Source organism: Mesoplodon bidens (assembly GCF_964165515.1).
Source record: "Mesoplodon bidens genome assembly, chromosome: 6".
Classification (NCBI taxonomy): Eukaryota; Metazoa; Chordata; class Mammalia; order Artiodactyla; family Ziphiidae; genus Mesoplodon; species Mesoplodon bidens.
This window is the reverse complement of record NC_138162.1, coordinates 84,767,136-84,789,190: the sequence shown is the minus strand read 5'-3', so window position 1 is coordinate 84,789,190 and position 22,055 is coordinate 84,767,136. Positions and strand designations below refer to the sequence as shown.

The following is a 22,055-nucleotide window of genomic DNA, read 5'->3' as shown; positions in this document are numbered from 1 at the left end:
TCTAATTATCAAGTATCTAATCCTGGTTCCAATACAGTATCGAAAACCACCTAAATTTCAATTTCTTCAAAAAACACATATAGCTCAAAATAGAAAAAAATATTAAAATATTGATAACACATATCTACATAACTAGGAGAAAAAGAATATAAACCTCAAATTACACATTAATAGGAGAAAAACACTCTAATCCCGCAGAATCAGCTCTGGAGATGACGCCAGAGAAAGAAGTCAGGTGGAGACTGAGCAGAAGTAAAGAGGGAGCAGAATCCCAGTGGTGATAGAACAGATAAAATAACTACATAGTGCAAAGGAGCAGAGATTCTGGGTGAGAAGGGGCAACTTGGAAGGAGCACTCCTTGACGAAGTCATGGAGAGAGAGATAAGAAAGAGATGAAAAATAGAAATAAAGAAAAAAAATAAAAATAGAATCACAAAATCAGAAGACAAACTACCCTCCTTCAACGCCCTCCAAAAACACTGATCAAAACAAATAAACTGGGCTTCCCTGTTGGCGCAGTGGTTGAGAATCTGCCTGCCAATGCAAGGGACATGGGTTCGAGCCCTGATCTGGGAAGATCCCACATGCCGCGGAGCAACTGGGCCCATGAGCCACAATTACTGAGCCTGCGCGTCTGGAGCCTGTGCTCCGCAACAAGAGAGGCCACGATAGTGAGAGGCCCGTGCACCACGATGAAGAGTGGCCCCCGCTTGCCGCAACTAGAGAAAGCCCTCGCACAGAAACGAAGACCCAACACAGCCATAAATAAATAAATTAATTAAAAAAAAATAAATAAACTTTACTGTACCAAAATACGAGCACACTGTTGAACTATGGAACTTATGAGCAAGTCATCCAAACCCCCACAGCTTTCTACAAACAACTGCTACTAACAGTGTAAGAAAATACAACATTTCAAAGTGAATGGAAACCAGTAGACAAACATCCATTCATTGTTTCTACAGGTAGAAAATACAAAGTGAATCAAAATATTCCAGTTTATAGAAATTCTGCTCAAACACCTGCAACAGAACAAAACTGTAGCACCACACCTGAATTGAAATGAAATACACTAAAATAGAATCTGCAGATATGAAACTATAGCGCAAATAAAACATTGTAAAACATATATGGACAGAAAAAACCAGAAAGATGTGAAACTAGAGTTGACTAAATCTTGGAAATAAATCAAAGACCAAATTATATTAGAAATCAAAACAAAATTACAAGTGTCCAAGAGAGAATTGATTCAACTGGAAATATAATCAGGAGCACTGAGGAAAGACATAAATGTATGAAAAGAACAAAAACAAAGCAGAAGTCAAAAGGATCCGAGAGCAAATAACTAATAAATAGGCAAAGAAGATCTAATATGCTTATAACTGTCTAATTTTTAATAGTACGCTTTAAAGGAAAATATCTCCTGGGCCTCTAGATCAAAAAAAAAAAAAAAAAAAGAAAAGAAAAAGTTACTTGCAAGCAAAGAAAAATCAACCACCAAGGTATCCTTCAAGTTCCAAGCCTATATAGTTATACAGTTAAGAACTCAGGGAATACGGCTCTTGCAATCCCATCCTAGGTAGTCTAGCAGAGGATGCGCTTTATCCAATCAAGATCTGACTTGCAAAATAACTGAGGGTATGCGTGAAATATAGTTAAATATATACATAAGAATAAAATCAGTAAATCTAAGTAAATCTAAGAATAAAAGCAAAGGGGATGGAAGAAGAGTAAGTACGTGCTATGTGTTCTGACAAAGTAGGAATAATGAACTTAAAATGGGGGGCAGTAAAAATAGAAATGTTAAAATAGAAGAAGCTAATGAATAGTCAGAGACTTAAGCATTAAAGGATATGGTTTACACTTGATAAACCAAATACAGAAGCCTAAGTGAGAAAAGAGAAACTGAGATGTAAGTTATTTTGAACAATCACTAAAATATTATTTTATATTTTTTATTTATATTTATTTTATTATATTTTATATTATAATATAAACCTTCCCCAAAGCCAAAAGAAATTATTTTAAAAGAGCAAAAACAGACAACGTAATGAAACACAGTAAAAATAACACAGTACGAATCATATCTATCATAATAGGACAATATGACAATAATATGACAGAGTTGAGACTTTTTGGTCATATCTATAAATGTAAGTAAGCTCAAAAGTCTCCACTGAAAGAAAAATGCATTAAAACTGGCTCACAAGGCAGACTCTAAACAGAGTAATTCAAATGTCCAAGAATAAAGCGTTATGGTGGTAATGCAAATGATGTAAAAGCAGGCATTGTGATTCTGACATCAGCTAAAATACACAGAAATACCGTTTCTCACCTATCAAACTGGCCAAAATGCAGCAACTGACAACAGGGCAAGGTGAAGGGAGCAGGTCCTCTCAAACATGGCTGATGGGAATGTAAACTGTCCTAGACCCCACTGAGGGGGATCAGGCAAGATCTAACATTAAAACTATATTTGCATCTACCTTTTGACTGAGCAATCCCACAGCTAGGAATTCACTCTGAAAATACACCTCCAACAACACAAAAACGTATGCACAAGGCTACTCAGTATGGAGTTATTTGTAAAAGCAAAATATTGAAAACAACCTAACTGCACATTCATCAATGTCTAGTGAAGTAAATTATGGTAAGTCTACCATAACACAGCTGTAAAAAAAGAATAAGGATCTCTATGAAATAACATGGAGTGATTTTCAGGTATATTAAGTGATAAAAGCAAAATGGAAAAATGCATTTATAGTATTCTCTGTATCTCACTTTGATATATATGTTTTAAGTATTCCAAAATAAAAGTAATAAGATTAAACATATAATGATGGGGGAGGGAGCTCTAAAACTGAACAGAACTATCTAACTGTATATAAATAATGACATAATCATAGAGGAAAAAAGCATTTATTAAAGCAACTTTTGACTCAAGTAGTGTGACTGTATTGCCTCAGTGGGATATATTCTAAGAACAAAAAGAAATCTTGAATTCTACATAAGTAGGTTTGTGGTTGTCGGTGGTATTGTTGTAGTAATTCCAATACGTTCTTGTGTATGCAGTAGTATATTTGTTGATATTGATGAGAACCATGGTTCTCACCGAGGTGGGGAGGGGAGAGGAATATGAAATGGGCTAAGAAGAAGAAGAAGCCATGCTCTAGAATTAGAATTGAAGGTAACACTAGGAATTCTAAATATACATCCCTCAGCTCTGTCCACTGAAAAAGAGCCTACAACCAAGGACACCCTTACCACCAGAATCTTGACTTTTAAGTATCATTCCCCAATAAAAGAAACCATCTACTTGGAGAAATGGCTATTTCTAGGTCTGAGGCAGAGAGAATACAAGGTGAACATTTTGTTGTGCCATAAAGGAGAAAGCACTAAGCACTAAAAAACTGATTGGGGTCTTCTCAAAAGGACTCTTCAGTCAACTTGAAAAGTTACCCACTCACCAAACTTGGGACAATTTAAGAACCAAAAAACAAATAATATCAGTAATGAATCATTCCATTTTAAAAGAGTACATGAACTCATAATGATATTAAAAGGTAAGCGGAGTGAAGGAGGGACTACAGAATTAGAAAATCATCATCTTGTGACCACTGATCTAGTGATTAATTTAGGCGGACATCATCAACAGGTGCTAAAATCTTGGGGAAAAGTTGACAGGAAACAAGGTAATTCACAAGTCTCAAGCTATTACCCCTCAAATTTCCTATTAGAGAACTAAAATGTACCTTTACAATGGAAAAATCTAGCAGATACCTCAACCAACCAAAGAAATAAATTTAACATCACCAAAAATGAAACTTGTAACATTCTACCTCCTAATATGAATCACTGAAAAAGGTATCATCTCATCTGGGTAGTTTCCACACCAAAAATGTTTTATCCCTCTAAAGTCCTGAAAAACCATCAAACAAACATTCAAATAACAAAGTGTGAGTTATTTTACAAACTACCAACCTGGACTCATCAAAATCAACAACATGAAAGACCACTCCTCGTCACTCCCCACCCCCAGTAGGGCAACTCTTCCAAATTAAAGGAGCTAAAAGGATAGAACAAATAATGTCAATGTATGATTCTAGGTTCTGGATCAAAAGGCACAGATCTATTAAAAATATTTTTGTGACCATTGGGGAAATCTGAATATGGACAGTAAATTGGATAAGATCACTGTTAACTTTCTTAGAAGTGAGAATGGTACCTTGGTTATATAGAAAAATACCATTCTTAGGAGAGGCATCCTGAAATATTTAGGGGTGTATTTTTACCATGTCTGCAACTTCTTTTCAAAATTCAGGGGGAAAAGGTGTATGTGTGCAAAGAGAGAGAGAATATTAATTTTTGGTTAAATCCAGGTGAATGGAATGTGTATATGTTCCTACTATTCTTTCCATTTGTCTATAGATTTCATATTTATCACAACAAAACACGGGGGTAAAACATTACAGGCAAAATTAAAAAAAAATAATCAAAATGTTAGGCCCCAAAGGGCACAAAGCATAGAGCTCATGACATAATGACAGATTTCAAGATGATCCAGGGAGAGGCAGTTGCCATCTAGGCACACCAGGACCCAAGAGGAAGCCAAGCCAGGGCCTACAGACCACCCACCGCCTTGTCCATAGACACTGCACGTTGCCCTTGCTAAGGTGGCAAGCCATCTATCTCTTCTTTAAGGCTCCCTGGTGAGGGCTTCTCAACAGCTGCCTTCACTCACTCTGCCAAGGAACCTGCATGACAAAGATGCTCACCCACACCAAGATTTCTGTTGGGGTGGGGTGACCTCCTTTCCTGAGCCTCATGATGCTCTGTGCACTTCAGTTACCTCTTACTCACTCTCCTTTGAAATCACTTTGTCCCAAAGGTATCCCCAGCAGGTTGAATTATGCCTGATACGGAAGAGGAGTTCAATACATGTTGTTGAATAAATAAAATGATTATCAATTTACTTTTTTCTGTGGGAATTACATTCCCTGTTGCTTTCCTACATTTTCCCTCCTGTTACACATTGAATTAATGCTTTTATTGAGCATTCTATGGTAACTCCTAGTTCTTAAGTCCTGGGAGGATAGAACTAATTCAGTGTTCATTAGTGTGTATGACTAGTTTAAATGATTTGCTCACTGCACATTTCTTTTACTTGTCCAGAGTGTATAGGGTTTGATCACTACGGATCTCCTTAATCTTTCATTTTCTTGGACAAACTTCCACAACTATAAATGTTTCTAGTCCTGCTTTTCTGTAATATTTGTAGTGAAACCTGTGAAATAGGGATCAGATGTGATACACAACCTGGAAACTAGACCATCAGGTGTGTGTGGAGTGACAGGGATACAAGTTTCTGATGAACTGCATGGAAGTGTTTTGGGGCTGAATTGTTCATTATGGAAAGAAAGGGCTGTCTGAGTAGCATATATTTCTGGTGACTGAAAATATACAGGGTGGGTATTGAGCATGAGCTGAGGGCTTCGATTAAGTTATTTTTCAGGCCCATCCCATCTGGTGGTCTTTGAGGGTTTTCTTTTTTTTCAGTATCTTCTTAAAGACCACATTCAAGGTACTAACTGCAGAAACATACACAGCATGTTTTTCTGGATAGTCCATGGATGTGAAGCAGAAGGGCCTGGGCTATAGAGCACAGGCATGAAAGCAAAATGAGAATGGGCATATAAAACATTTCTACAGAACAGGAATGACATTTAAAAAATATGTATACCTGCTATGTTTAACCTACTACTGCTAAGAGTCCTGCTGAATTTCTTTAAGTTCACTAAAAGATAAGGATGATTTCTCTATCACTAGGTAACAAACCCAAACATCAAGTTTTTTTGTTGTTTTTTTTTTTTTCTTTTTGCGGTATGCGGGCCTCTCACTGTTGTGGCCTCTCCCGTTGCGGAGCACAGGCTCCGGATGCGCAGGCCCAGCGGCCATGGCTCACGGGCCCAGCCGCTCCGCGGCATATGGGATCCTCCCAGACCGGGGCACGAACCCGTATCCCCTGCATCGGCAGGCGGACTCTCAACCACTGCGCCACCAGGGAGGCCCACATCAAGTTTTTAAGACAATAATTTAACTAAATTTCAGGAAACCATGCAAAGAGATCATTAGGAGAACACAGTCCTACGCTACCTGGGCATAATTTTCTTTGCTTCAGACATGCTGATTTGGTATGTCTGGATCAGAACTTCTATTCTGGTAGCCTTTTTACAAGAGACGTAATTCACCTCACCAGAAAACTAAAACAGAAAAGAAAGCCCCACAAAGCTATGTTTCTTCCAAGTAGTCTTTAAGATTATTCTGTAAGTTTTGTACCAAATATTTGAATAGACACCATCTAAACTGACTAGTTTTTTTTTTCCTAGCATAAAGGAAGAAATTAGGCTTCTTATCGGGTTCTCCTCCTTTTAATCAAGGAAAGAATAATCAGTAAATGCATTTTGTACTTTGTCCACATCGTCTGCCATAAAGAATACCATCTTTGCATTATGAACCCAATTTGATTCTGACCTATGCAATTAAGTAATCAAATCCTACTTCTGGAATTTATAGTTTTATTCTACTTGCCTCAGTATAATTTGATTTCATCTGGTTTGGAGCAGCTCTTGGTGCCCATACCATTTGCACATTAGATTACCTATCGCTAGCCTAGAACCCCATACCCAAGGCTAAGATAGTCTACCAAGGATTTTTTTTTTTTTTTTAACATTTGAGAAACTGGAAAAATCACATTGAAGTGCATGTGTATTCTATTTGAAAATGATTATTACTTTCTCCTCCCTGGGCAATTTAGGCATTTTCTTCTTTCTGATTCTTCTCATCACTGGATTGCTAAGAATTATTTCTCTTACTCCATTAACTTCCCAGCCAAGTTCACTGCCAACCAAAATTAAGGAAAAAAACAACATTCCAGACACCTTCCTCTCAGATAACTTTAGAATTGAATTCTCAACACAGGACACTTGAAGACACCATCACCTTTCAGGAAAAGCCAAATTCGGTTCGGTGAATTTGGTCTCAATGACCAACTCTCTCCTCACTTCATATCCATAAACATTTATGGAGTACTTACTAAGAGAACCCTACTCATGGGCAGAGAAATATGTTAAAATCAACCAAAAATGTGCCTTGATCACTAGAACTAATCCCAATACTGCGTGAAAAGTAAATAAGAAATGAGGAATTCAGAGAAACTTTGATAAAAGAACTTGAATCAACATGTTAAGAAGACAACCACAAATTAAGTGAGTTCAATGGTCAATGCTATCTGCTCTCCAGCAGAAAATGTGTTACTTATTAAAGAAAAAGCACTAAAATCTTGATGAAAACAACTTTATGTTAACAGACCCTTCATCATGTTAGAGTCAGGCCCAAAGAGCCAGAATACAGACTTACTTTTACTCTTTGAAAGTAAAGCTGAGAAGATAAACTACCAGTATGGAATAAGTTATGTCTTGCTCAAGGAAATTAATAAAGGTCGTAATAATTTGCACCAGGCAAGAATGAATATTATCTGAAGTGATTTTTTACTGGCCTCTTTTAGAAGCACTTTGACTAGTTAATTATAGGTTAACTTAATACCTCTAATATACTGACTTCCATCACAAACCTCACATGGGGTAATGAAATCACATGAAATCATCACAATCATCGTGAGTTGGTCAGCAAGTTCCAATTAGGGTTCTACTGTTGGTACCCTCAGTGGACTACCACCAACTGAGCAGACAAACTGACTATAACTACCCTAACTTCTGCCCATAAAATGCTCCACTTATCCTTCATTAAAGAAAGCACCATCTAGGGAATGTCAATTGATACAGCCACTATGGAGAACAGTATGGAGGTTCCTTAAAAAACTAAAACTAGAACTACCATACGACCCAGCAATCCCGCTACTGGGCATATACTCTCAGAAAACCATAATTCAAAAAGAGTTATGTACCACAATATTCATTGCAGCTCTATTTACAATAGCCAGGACATGGAAGCAACCTAAGTGTCCATCAACAGATGAATGGATAAAGAAGATGGGGCACATATATACAATGGAATATTACTCAGCCATAAAAAGAAACGAGATTGAGTTATTTGTAGTGAGGTGGATGGACCTAGAGACTGTCATACAGAGTGAAGTAAATCAGAAAAAGAAAAACAAATACCGTATGCTAACACATATATATGGAATCTAAAAAAACAAAACAGTGATTTTGAAGAACCTAGGGGCAGGACAGGAGTAAAGACGCAGATGCAGAGAATGGACTTGAGCACACGGGGAGGGGGAAGGGTAAGCTGTGACAAAGCGAGAGAATGGCATGGACATATATACACTACCAAATGTAAAATAGATAGCTAGTAGGAAGCAGCTGCATAGCACAGGGAGATCAGCTCGGTACTTTGTGACCACCTAGAGGGGTGGGATAGGGAGGGTGGGAGGGAGGGAGATGCAAGAGGGAAGACATATGGGGACATACATATACATATAACTGATTCACTTTGTTATGAGGCAGAAACTAACACACCATTGTAAAGCAATTATACTCCAATAAAGATGTAAAAAAATAAAATAAAATAAAAAGAAAGCACCTGTTACTACTTTATCCTTGGTGTCAAAGACATTGTAAGTACTGGGAAAAAATAAATCTCTGCTAAATATGAATGAATGAATGAATGCATACATGAATGAACATTTGTCTCATAGGAACTTTCATTCAGTTGGGATTTTCCAGGCTGTAAAACAAATATGGACTTACACTTAGGATTCAGGTTTGCTTTTTCTTGGAATTATCACTTATGAGTATTTTTCTTTGGTGTTAATTTATTCATTCAGTGAACACAAAGTTTTAAAAAAGGAGGAGCATTATTCCACCTCCGGCACTCATGCGTTTGACTCCCCAGATACACTTGGCGGGCATCTGGGAACTTGGGTTTGGGGAGGGTTCTCACCATTTCTTCATAAGTATGTCTCACTGTGTCTACACTGGTTACCCAAACAATAAGGTTTGTGCTGAACGCCTCTGAGAGTATGGAATTCGGGTACATGGAAGGCACCGGGAACCTACACGACCAACCCCCAGTAAAAACCCTGAGCACCAAGTCCCTCACGAGCTCCCTGGTAGACAACATTTCACATCTGTTGTCACAATTCATGCTGGAGGAATTAAGTGCTTTCTGTGTGACTCCACTGAGAGAAGTCTCTCGGAAGCTTCAGCTTGGTTTCCCCTGGACTTCACCCCATGTGGCTTTTCATTTTGCTGATTTCACACTGTATCCTTTCACTGAAATAAAACATATCTGTATGACTCTATGCTGAATCATGTGACTCCTCCTAGTGAATCACCAAATCTGGGGGTGTCCTTGGGGACCCCAACAAGGGGACACACTGAGATTGAAGTAGCAATGAAACAAAAGCATGGGATACAATGGTCAAGAACTCACGGGGTGGGTCTGAGCTGGAAATCAAGACCTGGGGCTACTGGTGGTACTCTCCAGTTCAACTTGCCATGTGGACCTGGAGGAGGTTCAAGCAGGAATGAACTCAAGAAAGCATCTAGTCCAGATTCCTCATTTTTTCAGATGAGCTAAGGTTGAGAGCGCTAAAATACCTTTCCACAGGACAGAGCTAGTTTGAAGCAAACACTGCATCCACCAAAACCACATCTCAACCCCCAGTAGTTCCTACCAGGAAATCACTTGCTGCCTGGCTGGAGTCCGTCCTTTCTCAGAAGCCCTCCTACTTACGTCAAGACGGGCCACATGGTTGCAGATTTACACCATGTTGCATTTTCAATTAAAACAGCTAAATGGGGTGTTGTAAAAGGATGATTTCCAAGCTGCCAGGACAATAATGCCCCAAACTCCACCAGATTTTATTAGAGTCAAATGACAGTCTAAGTCATTAGGAAAATGTGTGCCAACCACAGAAACAGCAATGCCTCACACTCTTGGAGAACTGAATACCATCCAGTTGGCTGAGAAAGAACCATGTGGCTTACAATCATTTTTCACAATTACTATCCTAGCTAGTTCATAGTTTTTGGCAGATATACCTCACACGCATAGCTGATCTCAGCTAATTTTCACTCTGCTGATCGACAAATATGACTTTTTTTCCTCAAAGAAACCACCCAGAGAGCTTCCATGAAATTTGAGGTAGTGCATCAAAAAGTGAGCCCATTTGTTAAAACCTGGCTTTAAAAAATGCATATTAAGTAGGCCACCCAATATTCATTGCAAAAAATTCTGTGTTAAGAATACTCACTAGTCATACTCACTACTACAGTCTGAGAATCAAATAGCAAGAATACGCACTAGTCATACTCACTTCTACAGTCTGAGAATCAAATAGCAAGACTGCACAAGGCCTTGTTTGCTTTTCTCTTTGGAATTGAGCTTGCCTTCCATAAGGCAGGAAAAAAAATTTTTTTAAGTTCTTTACTATGGGCTTCTCCAAAATCAGTATTAGTTCTTAACAGTTAGACAAGAAATACTGTACAATGCTAAAACACGTTCCTAAGGCAATAAAATATTTACATGACTAAAGGAATAAAAGAGCTATTCTATTAAACTTATATTTTCCTCCAAGTTTCATTTCCAGTTTGCCTTCTTGGGACTCTTTGTCAAGAGCCTGAGTACAAATTTCATGTATGAATGTGTTTCAGGATGACTTCAGAAAATATAAAATCTACTATAAATTGAATAATCCCTTCCACAAAGAGAAACATTCTGCCAACAAAGGGGAACTCCCTCCCCCCCTCTATTTCAAATGCAGCATCTGCCATAACTCTGTAAGGGATGAAGGGACACTATTAGGACAGGATTCACACGGGGCTTCAACTGTATGCATAACGTTCTATTCCTTAGATTGGGGGTGGGTGGACCTGCATTTGTGGTATTCTTTCAAATTTTTGTATGTCTTAAATATTTTGTAACAATTAAAAAAAATTTAACTCCCTGAATTTGCTCAATTGGCATTCCCAGACCCTTGAGGCGGTATCTTACTTAGCCTTGCTATCTCTAGAGTCAAACTGAATTTTGTTCAGGAGGTCAAAATTGTCCATTATACCAGCTGGGTACATTAAAACCATGTCTATTACACTGAGTTCCCAAAGACTTGGCCAAATCTTCACAACCTTTCCTATCAGATATCCTTTGCCTGTGGAACATCTTGAAAGACTATATAAGCCAAGGATATTTTTCAATCAGTGCAAGTACAGTGAAAATATCTTCTTATATTAAAGCTGCCAGCTTCTCAAATAGAAAATTTTGTAAGAAAAAGGTATAAGATCAAGAGGAACAAATTAAATCAACCAAGTGCACTTTAAAGTGTCTCATAAGTTTTTAAAAAGCTCTTCTTCCTCCAACTGATAATGGGAAGATGGAGGCCAGCTGTGTTCACATAAACCTCCTGTTGAAAATATGATAGAGCACGGAGATCTCAAAGTAGTCCTGAGAGTCAAACAGCATCAGCTCAACTGGGAACTTGTTAGAAATGAAAATTCCCAAATCTCCGCTGGGGGGCGTGAGAGGGGTGGGCAGCAATCCCTCCAGGTGATTCTGATGCCAGCTAGCATGAGGTCCAGGGACTCAGAAGTTGGAAGTCTAGCCTCTGGAGTCAGAGTGACTGGATTTGAACACCAGGATCTGCCCCTGGTAAAGAGTGTGACTTTGGGCAAGTTACTTAACTTGTCTCTGCTTTATTCCTCCGTGTAAAATGAAGACCATAATAGTTCCCAGCTCACTGGAACACTGGCAATAAGATAATATACATGTGAAAGTCTGGCAAAATGTTTGACAAAGACTCAATAAACGTGAGCAATTATTTTCTCTACATGATCATAGATGTCCAGTTTACTCATCTATTATTTGATTAGCATTTATTGAGCATTTACCACAGACACGGGCAGTGAATAACTCAGGACTCCTGGCTGCATACTAGAATCACCAGGGAATTCTGATGAAATCCTACTGCCTGAGCCCTCCTCTATACCAAAAATAGCAATCTCTGATAGTGGGACCCAAGCTTGGATATCCATTAAAAACTACTACCAAACGTAAAATAGATAGCTAGTGGGAAGCAGCCGCATAGCACAGGGAGATCAGCTCGGTGCTTTGTGACCACCTAGAGGGGTGGGATAGGGAGGGTGGGAGGGAGGGAGACGCAAGAGGGAAGAGATATGGGAACATATGTATATGTATAGCTGATTCACTTTGTTATAAAGCAGAAACTAACACACCATTGTAAAGCAATTACACTCCAATAAAGATGTAAAAACCAAACAAAACCAAAAAAAACTACTCAGGACATTTTAATGGAAGAAGCAAATCTACAAGCAAAAATTACAACCCAAAGCCCATGGAGCTGGGTGTATGCACATGATCTCGGAGAAACGTTTAGGGAGGAGTTGCTGGCCCAGCAAACTTTCATTGGCGCTTATGTATTCCTCTCCTGCGTTACTGATCTTAGGAAGCATGAATCATGTTTTCCTAAATCCTCAGTGCTTGCCACCATGCTGACAAAGAGGAGATGCTGGCGTCTGTCAGTGCAATGAGAAGCGAGCTCTGTTTCTACGCCTCGACCCTCCCAACTCCTGGAAGCCTGAGCACAGTGTTTCAGGTCAGAGGAGTAATTAGACAGCCGTCATCTCCATAACAAACTCTTGTATATATACCTTTCCTTGAATATACTGCCCAAGCCTCAAGGCTAGACATAATGGTTTCACATACCGGTTTCCAAGGGGAGGAGTGACAGGGGCAAAGCTTTTAAATTAATTAAAAGAGACACTCAGGCACACTTCATGCCATTCTTTAATCTCTGTTCTCCTGCGATAAATATAGACTGACAGGACCAGGCCTAGGCTAACGAGCTGAGGGTAGGACCCTATGGAGGCTCACCAAGCAGCCCTCAGAAACACTGCAGCAGGGCCAAGGGCTCAGAAAAAGGAAGAAGGAAATCAGCACCTTCCCCAGCTGTGTCACTGACATGTCACCAGAGCGCTCTGAAGGATGCCCACTGCACATGTGGTCACACCCCCCTTCAACTAGTAGCAATTAAAACAGATAAAAAGAAAACAGCATGTATTGTAATTAAAAAGAGAAGAAGAATAACAATTATAATTTACTGAGAGTTTTCTAGTGTCAGGCAGTGTGCTAAAGGCTTCCTGTGCAGTATTTCATTTCATTATGGTAACAAGCTTCCCAACCATCCTTCCCTCCTAGTAGTACACACATGCTTATGTAGTTCCCTCACACACTGAATCAGAGTTCATACATGTGGCCAAGAGAAGATTACAGAAGTAACTGCGACTTCTGAGCTTAGATCATAAAAGACGTCACCGCTTCTTGACACAACCTCTTGAATCACTTGCGCTGGGGGAAGACGGAGCCATGGAGCCAAGTGGACACTCCAGCAGCCCCACAGTGAGGCCCACATGGAGAGGAACCAGCCACGTGACTAGGCCACCTTAGAAGTGGACCCTCCAGCTCTAGTCATACCTTTGAGTCTTCCAGCTGAAGCCCCAGACATCACAGAACAGAGAAGTCACCACTGGGCCCTGTCTGAATGCCTGACCCACAGAACCCAGAAGATCACTGTCTTAAAAACTAAGCTCTGTAATTTATTATGCAGCAATAGCTAACTCATACGTAAGAGCTAGATACTCTTATTTTACAGCTGACGAGAGTTTAACTGATGCAATCGTGGGCGTAGTAAGTGAAATAATGGGGATTTGAATCCATGTTTGCAGATTTGAAGTTCTGACTCCTATTCTGTCACCATTCCTGACAGATAAACATATGGTGTGTAACCTATTTCCCACCCCTTTCATTAAGGGAACAGTATGTATGTAATAGGAAGTTTTGAAGTATTTTGGTTGTCCCCAAGATACTTTGCCCATCCTACAGGGCACCCACCATTCTGCCTTGTATTTCAGCTATTTCTCCATGGATAGATTAGAAGTTCCTGGAGGGCTGGAGTAGTGTCTTCCTTATGACGGTGCTTGTAAATAGTAGAAGGATGGGGATAGAATGCCACTTTAATCCCCTGGACTCCCATCAATCTGCCTGGTTTGGCATCTCTGCTCCACCATTCTCAGGCTGGGTGATCTTAGGCAAATGGCCTAAATTTGATGAGCCTCAGACTTCTCACTCTTATAACATGGGGCCAATATTAATGCACACTTTTGTTCACACTACATTAGAAAAATATTAGCACAAATAAAGTATGAGCACATTGCCTGGCATGTGCCAAGTGCTCGACGAATGTTACCTATTTGAATTATTACCATCAAATATGTGTTGAAAAATATCCAATATTTTAAATGGCCAAACAAAAGCTCTTCCCTCTCAACCTTTCCTTACATCAAAAGAGAATTTCCAAAGAAATGGCAGTGGTTCCTGGGAGTGAGGGTATCTCACTCTATAAGCACTGAAACCTTTCGCATCACCTTGGCCATGGCTCCTACGACAGCCCAACCTGCCCTGCTGGAGTGGTGAGAGGGTAGGGGAAAGCTGCTGTACACTTCCACTGTCTAGTGGGACATGTGCAGACGGCAATTTGGTTCTTTCTTGCAAAAAGAAACATAAGGCAAAGAGGGTCTCACTCCCTCCAGCCTTATAAGCAGGGGTGTAGAGGGATTTTACTTGCATCCTATCTCTTAATCCCATTACATCCTTATCATCTTGTCAGCACAGACAAAGCTCCTTAGCTCCTGCCCACACTCCCTCTAATGCCTTCCCTTGTGGTTCACTCTTTCTTGGTCTTGGAGCTAATAAGCTGTCAAATGTCTTACTGTCCCCTCAGGTGATTTCTAGTCAAATGCTGTTTAGAGTCCCACCTCCCTTTGAACTTAGCTTTATGGCTCCTTTTTTTCCCCTTATACATGAAAGAGTTTTCTGTGTAAAATTCTGTTTGGGGTCCAAAATCTTTCCACAACCTTCCACTTCCAGGTAAGACTAAGAAAAGGGAAACTGGGAGAAACACCAGCTACATTCGCCCATGTCCAAATAAACACAAATTCCTAGTGTTGCTAGGTGCTAGGTTAGATTCTCAGATGGGAGGATGTAAGTGACCCCCTGCCCAAAGTACCAGAGCAGATTTAAAAATACAACAACTATGAAACAAAGTGCCAAGGGAAGGATGCCAGGAGTGGCAGAGATAGAGGGCCCAGGAGAGCAGAGGAAGAACAAACACGGACACGTGAGGACATGGGAGACATGAAATAGTCAGTCTTGGGTGTGGGGTCTGAGGGACGGACAATCCTGAACCGAGGATGTGGGGAAGGGCAAAAGACCACTCTGGGCAGAAGGAATGAAATGCAGGGAGGCAGAAAAGCATCAGACAAGTATGTGGAATGCAATGGATTTGTAGAGAAGCAGGGTCAGGGAGTGCAAAAAACAAGATAGACTGGAGGAGATAACTCTGGTAACAATTTGCAATAAAGATTTTCAAAAAAGAGAAAAGTTAAGGTCTTTTGCAGATTATAGAGCAAATTGGTAACATATGAATTTCATGATTAAGAATAAGTAACATATTCTAATCAATTTCTCAGGTATCATGAATATAAAATCCTAAGACTAGAGAAGTGTCAATATATTTTCAAAGGAGGCAACATCAAGTAAATTTCTAGATCACTCTTCCCAATATGTTAAATTTCCCTCACTGAAAGTTTTTGCTTGAACCAATGAACTAGCTACAAGTCAAGTACTTTTCAATTGCTTTTTTCCTAGTCTAGTTTTAAAAATTGTTACCCAAAGTGAGAAGGTACATTTAGACAACTAAAGTCAGGAATCTGTTACCTACTTGCAAAGTCATTTCAGTGATTTCCAAGACCTAGTACCATTAACCAGGCTGGTTTCAGGGTGGGGTAGCTGAGTACCAGAGCTGAACACAACTATTGCTAGGTCTCAGGGTGTCTGCCCGTAGTATATTTTTCTATCTTCTCGCCCAAACTTACCAAGCTACTACACAGAGCAAGATCTCAAACAGAAATAGCTTCAGAATCAAAACTCCCTTCTTCCTCCTTAGAACCAGAGAGCTAAGTTCAAAAAAGATCCAGAAAACATCACAGGCCATCAATCTCCATCTTGAAACAGGAAAAAGTCCCTGGTCACTGTTTCTGTGTCCTCCCAGTCCTAACAGACAATCACTGCACAACACAGAACAGAACGCCATGGCCCCAGGCCAGGCAAACTCACCATATACCACATGCTTGGCCACTTGGGATCATTGAAGTAAGTGGACTGGGCGCGGCTCAAGTCATAATCCCTCTTGGTCCGTTTTTTTACCACTTGTTGTTGGATCCACTCCACCTGCCAAGAAGGACATTTGGTGAGTGTTCAAGTTCCATCAGGGTTAGCACAACATAAGTGACAGTCTGGGACATTTCCATCTTGAGTCAGCTCTGTTTAAGTCACAGGTTTCATTCTGGCAACTAGAATCTCCAGAGCATAGAGATTCCCTAGAAACCTGGTTCTATTTTATCTTTAATGCAGGTAGGCTTTGTAGTCTTTTATGACAGATCATTCATATTTCTCAACAACATGCTCACCCCTTTAGCTTTTTCAGAGAGCATATTTTATTCCCAATTTATTGCAAATTGATAGTGTTATTTTTTAAAGCTAATTTATTCATCCTGACCTTACACTAAGGGCTAGAAAACTTCTCTAAATGTCCAGATAATAAATATCTTTGGCTTTGCAGGTCCTACAATCTCTGTTGTAACTACTCATTCTGCCATTGTAACACCACAGACAGCACATAAACAAATGGGTGTGACTATGTTCCAATAAAACTTGATGTATAAAAACAGGTGGGAGGCTGGATTTGGCCCACAGGCCACAGTTTATATCAAAAATTTTAAATGGTCTTGGATTACACATCAAATTAAAAGAATTATCCTCGGATCAAATGCTCTAGGATCACAAATTTTTTTTTTAAAAAATGGCTGTCTACAACAGAGTGGTGGAAAAAGCACTATTCAGGTAATCAGAAAACCAAAACCCTAGACTTGTCTCTGGTACAAAATTGGAGAAGTCACTCAACTGTCTGAGCCATAGGTTCCCTGCCAGCTCCAAAATTCAAACCCTGTACATTTGAGAAAGTCTTAACATTTAGCCACAATTAGTTTTTAAAAAGCAACTGGGAACTTTGAGTTTAATACAGAATTGTAACCTAAATGGTATGGGTATGAATGGGGGTACTTTTAAAAACAGTTAATCATTATGGCAATATAAGAATAAGCATGCTTCGTTTTGAACGGAGCATCTCAGATACAGTATCAGCCCGGTGGCGTGCTACCATTTGTTCCTAAATTCTCTTTGTTTGATTTCTTCTAGCCATAGCTAATTCAGTTGTAATACTCTAAAATGTTCCCTTCCACCATGTATCTCTACTCTCCACAAAGGAATTAAAAACTGGTGGGGGAAGGAAGACTTTGTGGTCCACTGCTATGATCTATGATTCCATACCCATCCATTCAATAAAGATTTCAGAACCTCTCTTGCCTACTTCAAAGATTACTGGAGGAGAAGGAATACTAAAGGACCAATTAAGAAGCTCAAAATGCATAGCTATAAACAAGGTACTAAGGCCAAAGCCCAACTAATAAATTTCTATGATTCTCATATTGGGAAATATTATTCAACAAGAAGATTGGTATGCAAGATGAATTTAAATAGTGAATTCTTAGTTACATCACTAACAAGGCAAACAGAATCACACAGCCTCCTAAATAAGATCTATTTATGATTTGGATCACAGCTAAGCATCATATATGTGCATTTTCTGCTAGGTAACTTAAACAAAATTATCAGTACAGAGAAAAGTCAATAAATGAAAAATAATATACTGGAAAATGAAAGTTTTCTGTTCCTGCTTTAATTAATCTAGACCAAGTGACTCAGTGGCACTGAATCATTCTACATCACACACACATGCACACACGTGTGCACACTGGATAAAAGGTATTACATGTTATTTCTGTAAACTATTGGACAATAGCTGTCAGGCAAGCTAATAAGGATCTTGTTTTTTCTTTACTCCAAGAGACTGCTATTTAGAAATCACACTGAAACTAATGGGGCATTAAAATTGTGTGTAATTTTTTTAAATGAAGAGAGTAATTTTTAAAGTGACCATGTTTCTAAAAATACAGAACAAAATCAATTTCCTTCTCAATCAAAGTGGAGCAGCAAGCATGAGCGTGCATGTATTTTGTCTATTTCCAGAAAACATTTTAATCTCTTTATTTCAAACAATCTTTCTAAGAAATGAGTTTCATAAAGTCATTTATTCATTCAATATGCAGTAAGTGCTTATTCAATACCAGATACTGTACGGGGAATATAAAGATGACTAAGAATAATTGCCTTTGATGGACTTAATTTTATCAAGGAATATTTAGCAATTATTCTACAATTCTCCACTTCATAAAAATGTCATTATCTTCATGAATGACATGTGATGCAGGATCTATCACTATACTAATTAGACCATTTATGAAAATTTTGACTATGCAAATTACATTTACAGTCCTTACAGTACTGTCTCTTAAGACTTATCCCAATAATATGGAACTAGTTCATATTTGCACACTTGGTAAAAGAAGGCTGCAGATCTGTTTAGACCAAATGCTTTTCAAACTAATTATATATTGGCAGTGGTCTTTCCTAAGAGAGCCTCCATAAATCCTGAACTGCCAACATATATATGTTCACAAATCAGAAGGTGTCAAATCTCTTGTGGACTCAATAAAGAGATGGCTCAAGCTCAGAACAAGTCTACAGTAGGGTAGGGTGGATAACTGTCTCTACAATGACTCTGTAAGTATGTACTTCTCCCTACATGTGTGCATGCACACGCATGCACACACACACACACAGAAATGGACAAATGGGATAAGTATGTGAGAAAACCAAGTGACAGCCATTTTCCCAGCTGAACTATAGGTACTAAAATAGAACAAAATACCTCACCAAACACCATCTCTTCTGTAATTTTACCAAACAAAAATGCTTAGTTACAGGGCTAGAAGGTAGCACAGCAAGTTGGCATCTACATTTGACTGTCTGATCACAGGGCTGCAATACTCAAGAAAAGTACAGTTGGTTTTTTTTAGTGTCAGATACCATGTATTTTGTTTTGGTGCTTTACGAGTATGAGTCTATAGCCCTACATTTTTGGGAAAGCGGGAAAAGCACCCCTTGGGTCTGAAGATTTCTATGACTGGAAAGAGCATATTTATATTTTTAAACCATTATCCATATGTCTGTCCTTGAGACCTTAAAAAAAAGAGCTCAGAGGTAATGCATTATACAGATTTCACTTCTTGCCAAGAAGCCCAGTGCAAAGAAAAACCAGTTAGAAATTCATTTTCATAAAACTATGGTCAGCCCAGGAAAAAAGGAAAACTGTGTGCTTTCCCTCACTGGTTTAACTTCTAAAAGTTCTATTTCCTATATATTATGGATCTACATTTAAGCCAGAGTATAAAAACCTTTAGACCTCTGAAATCAATCTAGCCTCCATTAGTTAAACCACATGTGTGGTATGGGGTGTTAAGGACAGCCCCTCCCTCTACTCACAGAGCTCACCTGCCTGCATGGTCCACATGACCAGTGGGCATTTGCCACTTCAGAATCTTTGTCTAAACATGTTCTCTTTCATCAGTTTCACTTGTCAAGCAAAGCATGTTAATTGATGATTATGGGAAGCCTACCCACAGTCTCAGTTGAACTCATATATCATGATTTTGGAATTTACCAACTTTCTGACACTATACACACAGGGAAGGAAATTTGTCAGCAATCAGAGAAAAGAGGATGTTAGCCTATGAATCTACATTATATAAGTTATCATATAAATATAAACAGAAAACCAATTATGGTATCTATCACAAGAAAGACAAATACTGCATGGTATCACTTATATGTAGAATCTAAAAAAAAAAGTCAAACTCATAAAAAAAAGGTAAAAAAGTGGCTGCCAGGGGCTGCGGGTGGGGGAAATAGGGAGAAGTTGGTAAAAGGTACAAACTTACAGCGGTAAGATGAATAAGGTCTGAGGATCTAATGAATAACATGATGACAATAGCTGATAACACTATATTGTATAATTGAAATTTGCTATGAGAGTAGAACTTAAATGTTCTCACCAAAAAAAAAAAAAAAGATAAACATGTGAAGTGATGGATGTGTTAACTAGATGGGGGGATACTTCCAATAGATCAAATATATCAAATCACAGTGAGGTACACTTCAAATATTTTACCGTTTTATATGTCAATTATGCCTCAATAAAACTGAAATTTAAAAAATATGTAGTATCTCTACAGTGAGGAGAAATCAGCCCTTTAGATATTAAAATACATTAAAGCTAATGACTGAAACACATACTGATAGCAAATGTCTACAGGTATTGATGTATCAATGGAATGGGATGGAAAGTCAAGAAACCAACAGAAAATATGTAAGAATATAGTATATGATACGGCTGCTATCCTAAAGCAATGAGGGAAAACAGATTACTTTATAAATGATGTTGAAACACGAACCAACTCAGGAAAAAAATAAAATTAAAACCATTCCCACATCTTAATCAGGATCAGTTCAAAATGAATCATATTTAAAAGTAAAAGTAAACAAATAAACCCATATAAGTCCCATGAGAAACATAGGAAATTTTGAAAAATAACCTTAGAGTGGATGATGCTTGTTTAAGTATAATAAAAACCACAAAAGTGATTTGGAAACATGGATACATTCAACTACAGAAAACATAAATTTGGCGTGGCAAAAATTACTTCATAAACAAGGGTAAAAGACAAACTAGAGAAACATTTATAGCTGCTACCATGGACAAAGGCTCTTTCCCTCAAATATAAAGAGTTCCTGGGACTTCCCTGGTGGCGCAGTGGTTAAGAATCCACCTGCCAATGCAAGGGGATAAGGGTTTGAGCCCTGGTCCGGGAAGATCCCACATGCCACAGAGCAACTAAGCCCGTGAGCCACAACTACTGAGCCTGAGCTCTAGAGCCCACGAGCCACAACTACTGAGCCCATGGGCCGCAACTACTGAAGCCCACGTGCCTAGAGCCCGTGCTCGGCAACAAGAGAAGCCACCACAATGAGAAGCCCACACACAGCAATGAAGAGTAGCCCCTGCTCGCCACAACTAGAGAAAGCCCGCATGCAGCAATGAAGACCCAATGCAGCCAAAAAAATAAATAATTAAAATTAAAAAAAAAAAGATTTCCTACAATCAGTAAGAGAAAAATTCGATAGGAAAACAGGCAAAAGAGTACAATAATCTCCAAACAGGTAAATCAAGTTTCTTAAACATATAAAAACATGCCTAACCTCATGCATATAAATACAAAAAAGCAAATTAAAACCACACCAAGATACGGCTTTTCACATCTCACCTTTCAGATATAAACATTCTAAATACTGATGCCATACTACTAGGGAGGAATGATAAAATAGTCATCCTCATATAATGGGGATGGGAATGTAAATCTATACAACTCTATGGACAGTAACTGGACATTACCTACAAAATTCCTAAAATAAGTCATTCTACTTTTAGAAATTTACCCTACATTTTCAAAAAATATTTTATTTAAGTATAGTTGATTTACAACGTTGTGTTACTTTCTGCTACCCTACATTTTTATTAACACATGTAAATATACAACGTTATTTATTGAAGCACTTCTAGTAATAACTGAAAGTAATAAACAACCTGAATATACACTGATAGGAATTAAATAAACGACATATCAATATAATGGAGCACAATGCAACCATAAAAGATAATGAAGTGGGCTTTATGTATTCACAGAGAATAGTCTCCATGATGTAGCCTAAAATGGAAAAAAAAAAAAAAAAGGAAGGTACAAACAGTCTATAAAGGATACTACAATTTTTGCACCTCTCTGAGGTAACTACTGTACACAAAAAAACCTGATAACACTGGTTGCTTTCTGGGGGAATAACCAGGTGATTGAGATGCAGGAATACGAGGGAAAACTTTTACTGT

General features: G+C 38.7%; 1 protein-coding gene across 2 annotated transcripts in view; it reads right to left on the bottom strand.

Moving 5' to 3' along the window:
* Nucleotides 1-22,055, bottom strand: part of PCSK5 (proprotein convertase subtilisin/kexin type 5) — a 467,730-nt gene that overhangs the window by 369,193 nt on the left and 76,482 nt on the right. For both annotated transcript variants that reach the window (XM_081236835.1, XM_081236836.1), the window contains exon 3: nucleotides 16,214-16,327. In XM_081236835.1, coding sequence (XP_081092961.1) covers nucleotides 16,214-16,327 — 114 coding nt within the window. The remainder of the gene's footprint in view (nucleotides 1-16,213; nucleotides 16,328-22,055) is intronic.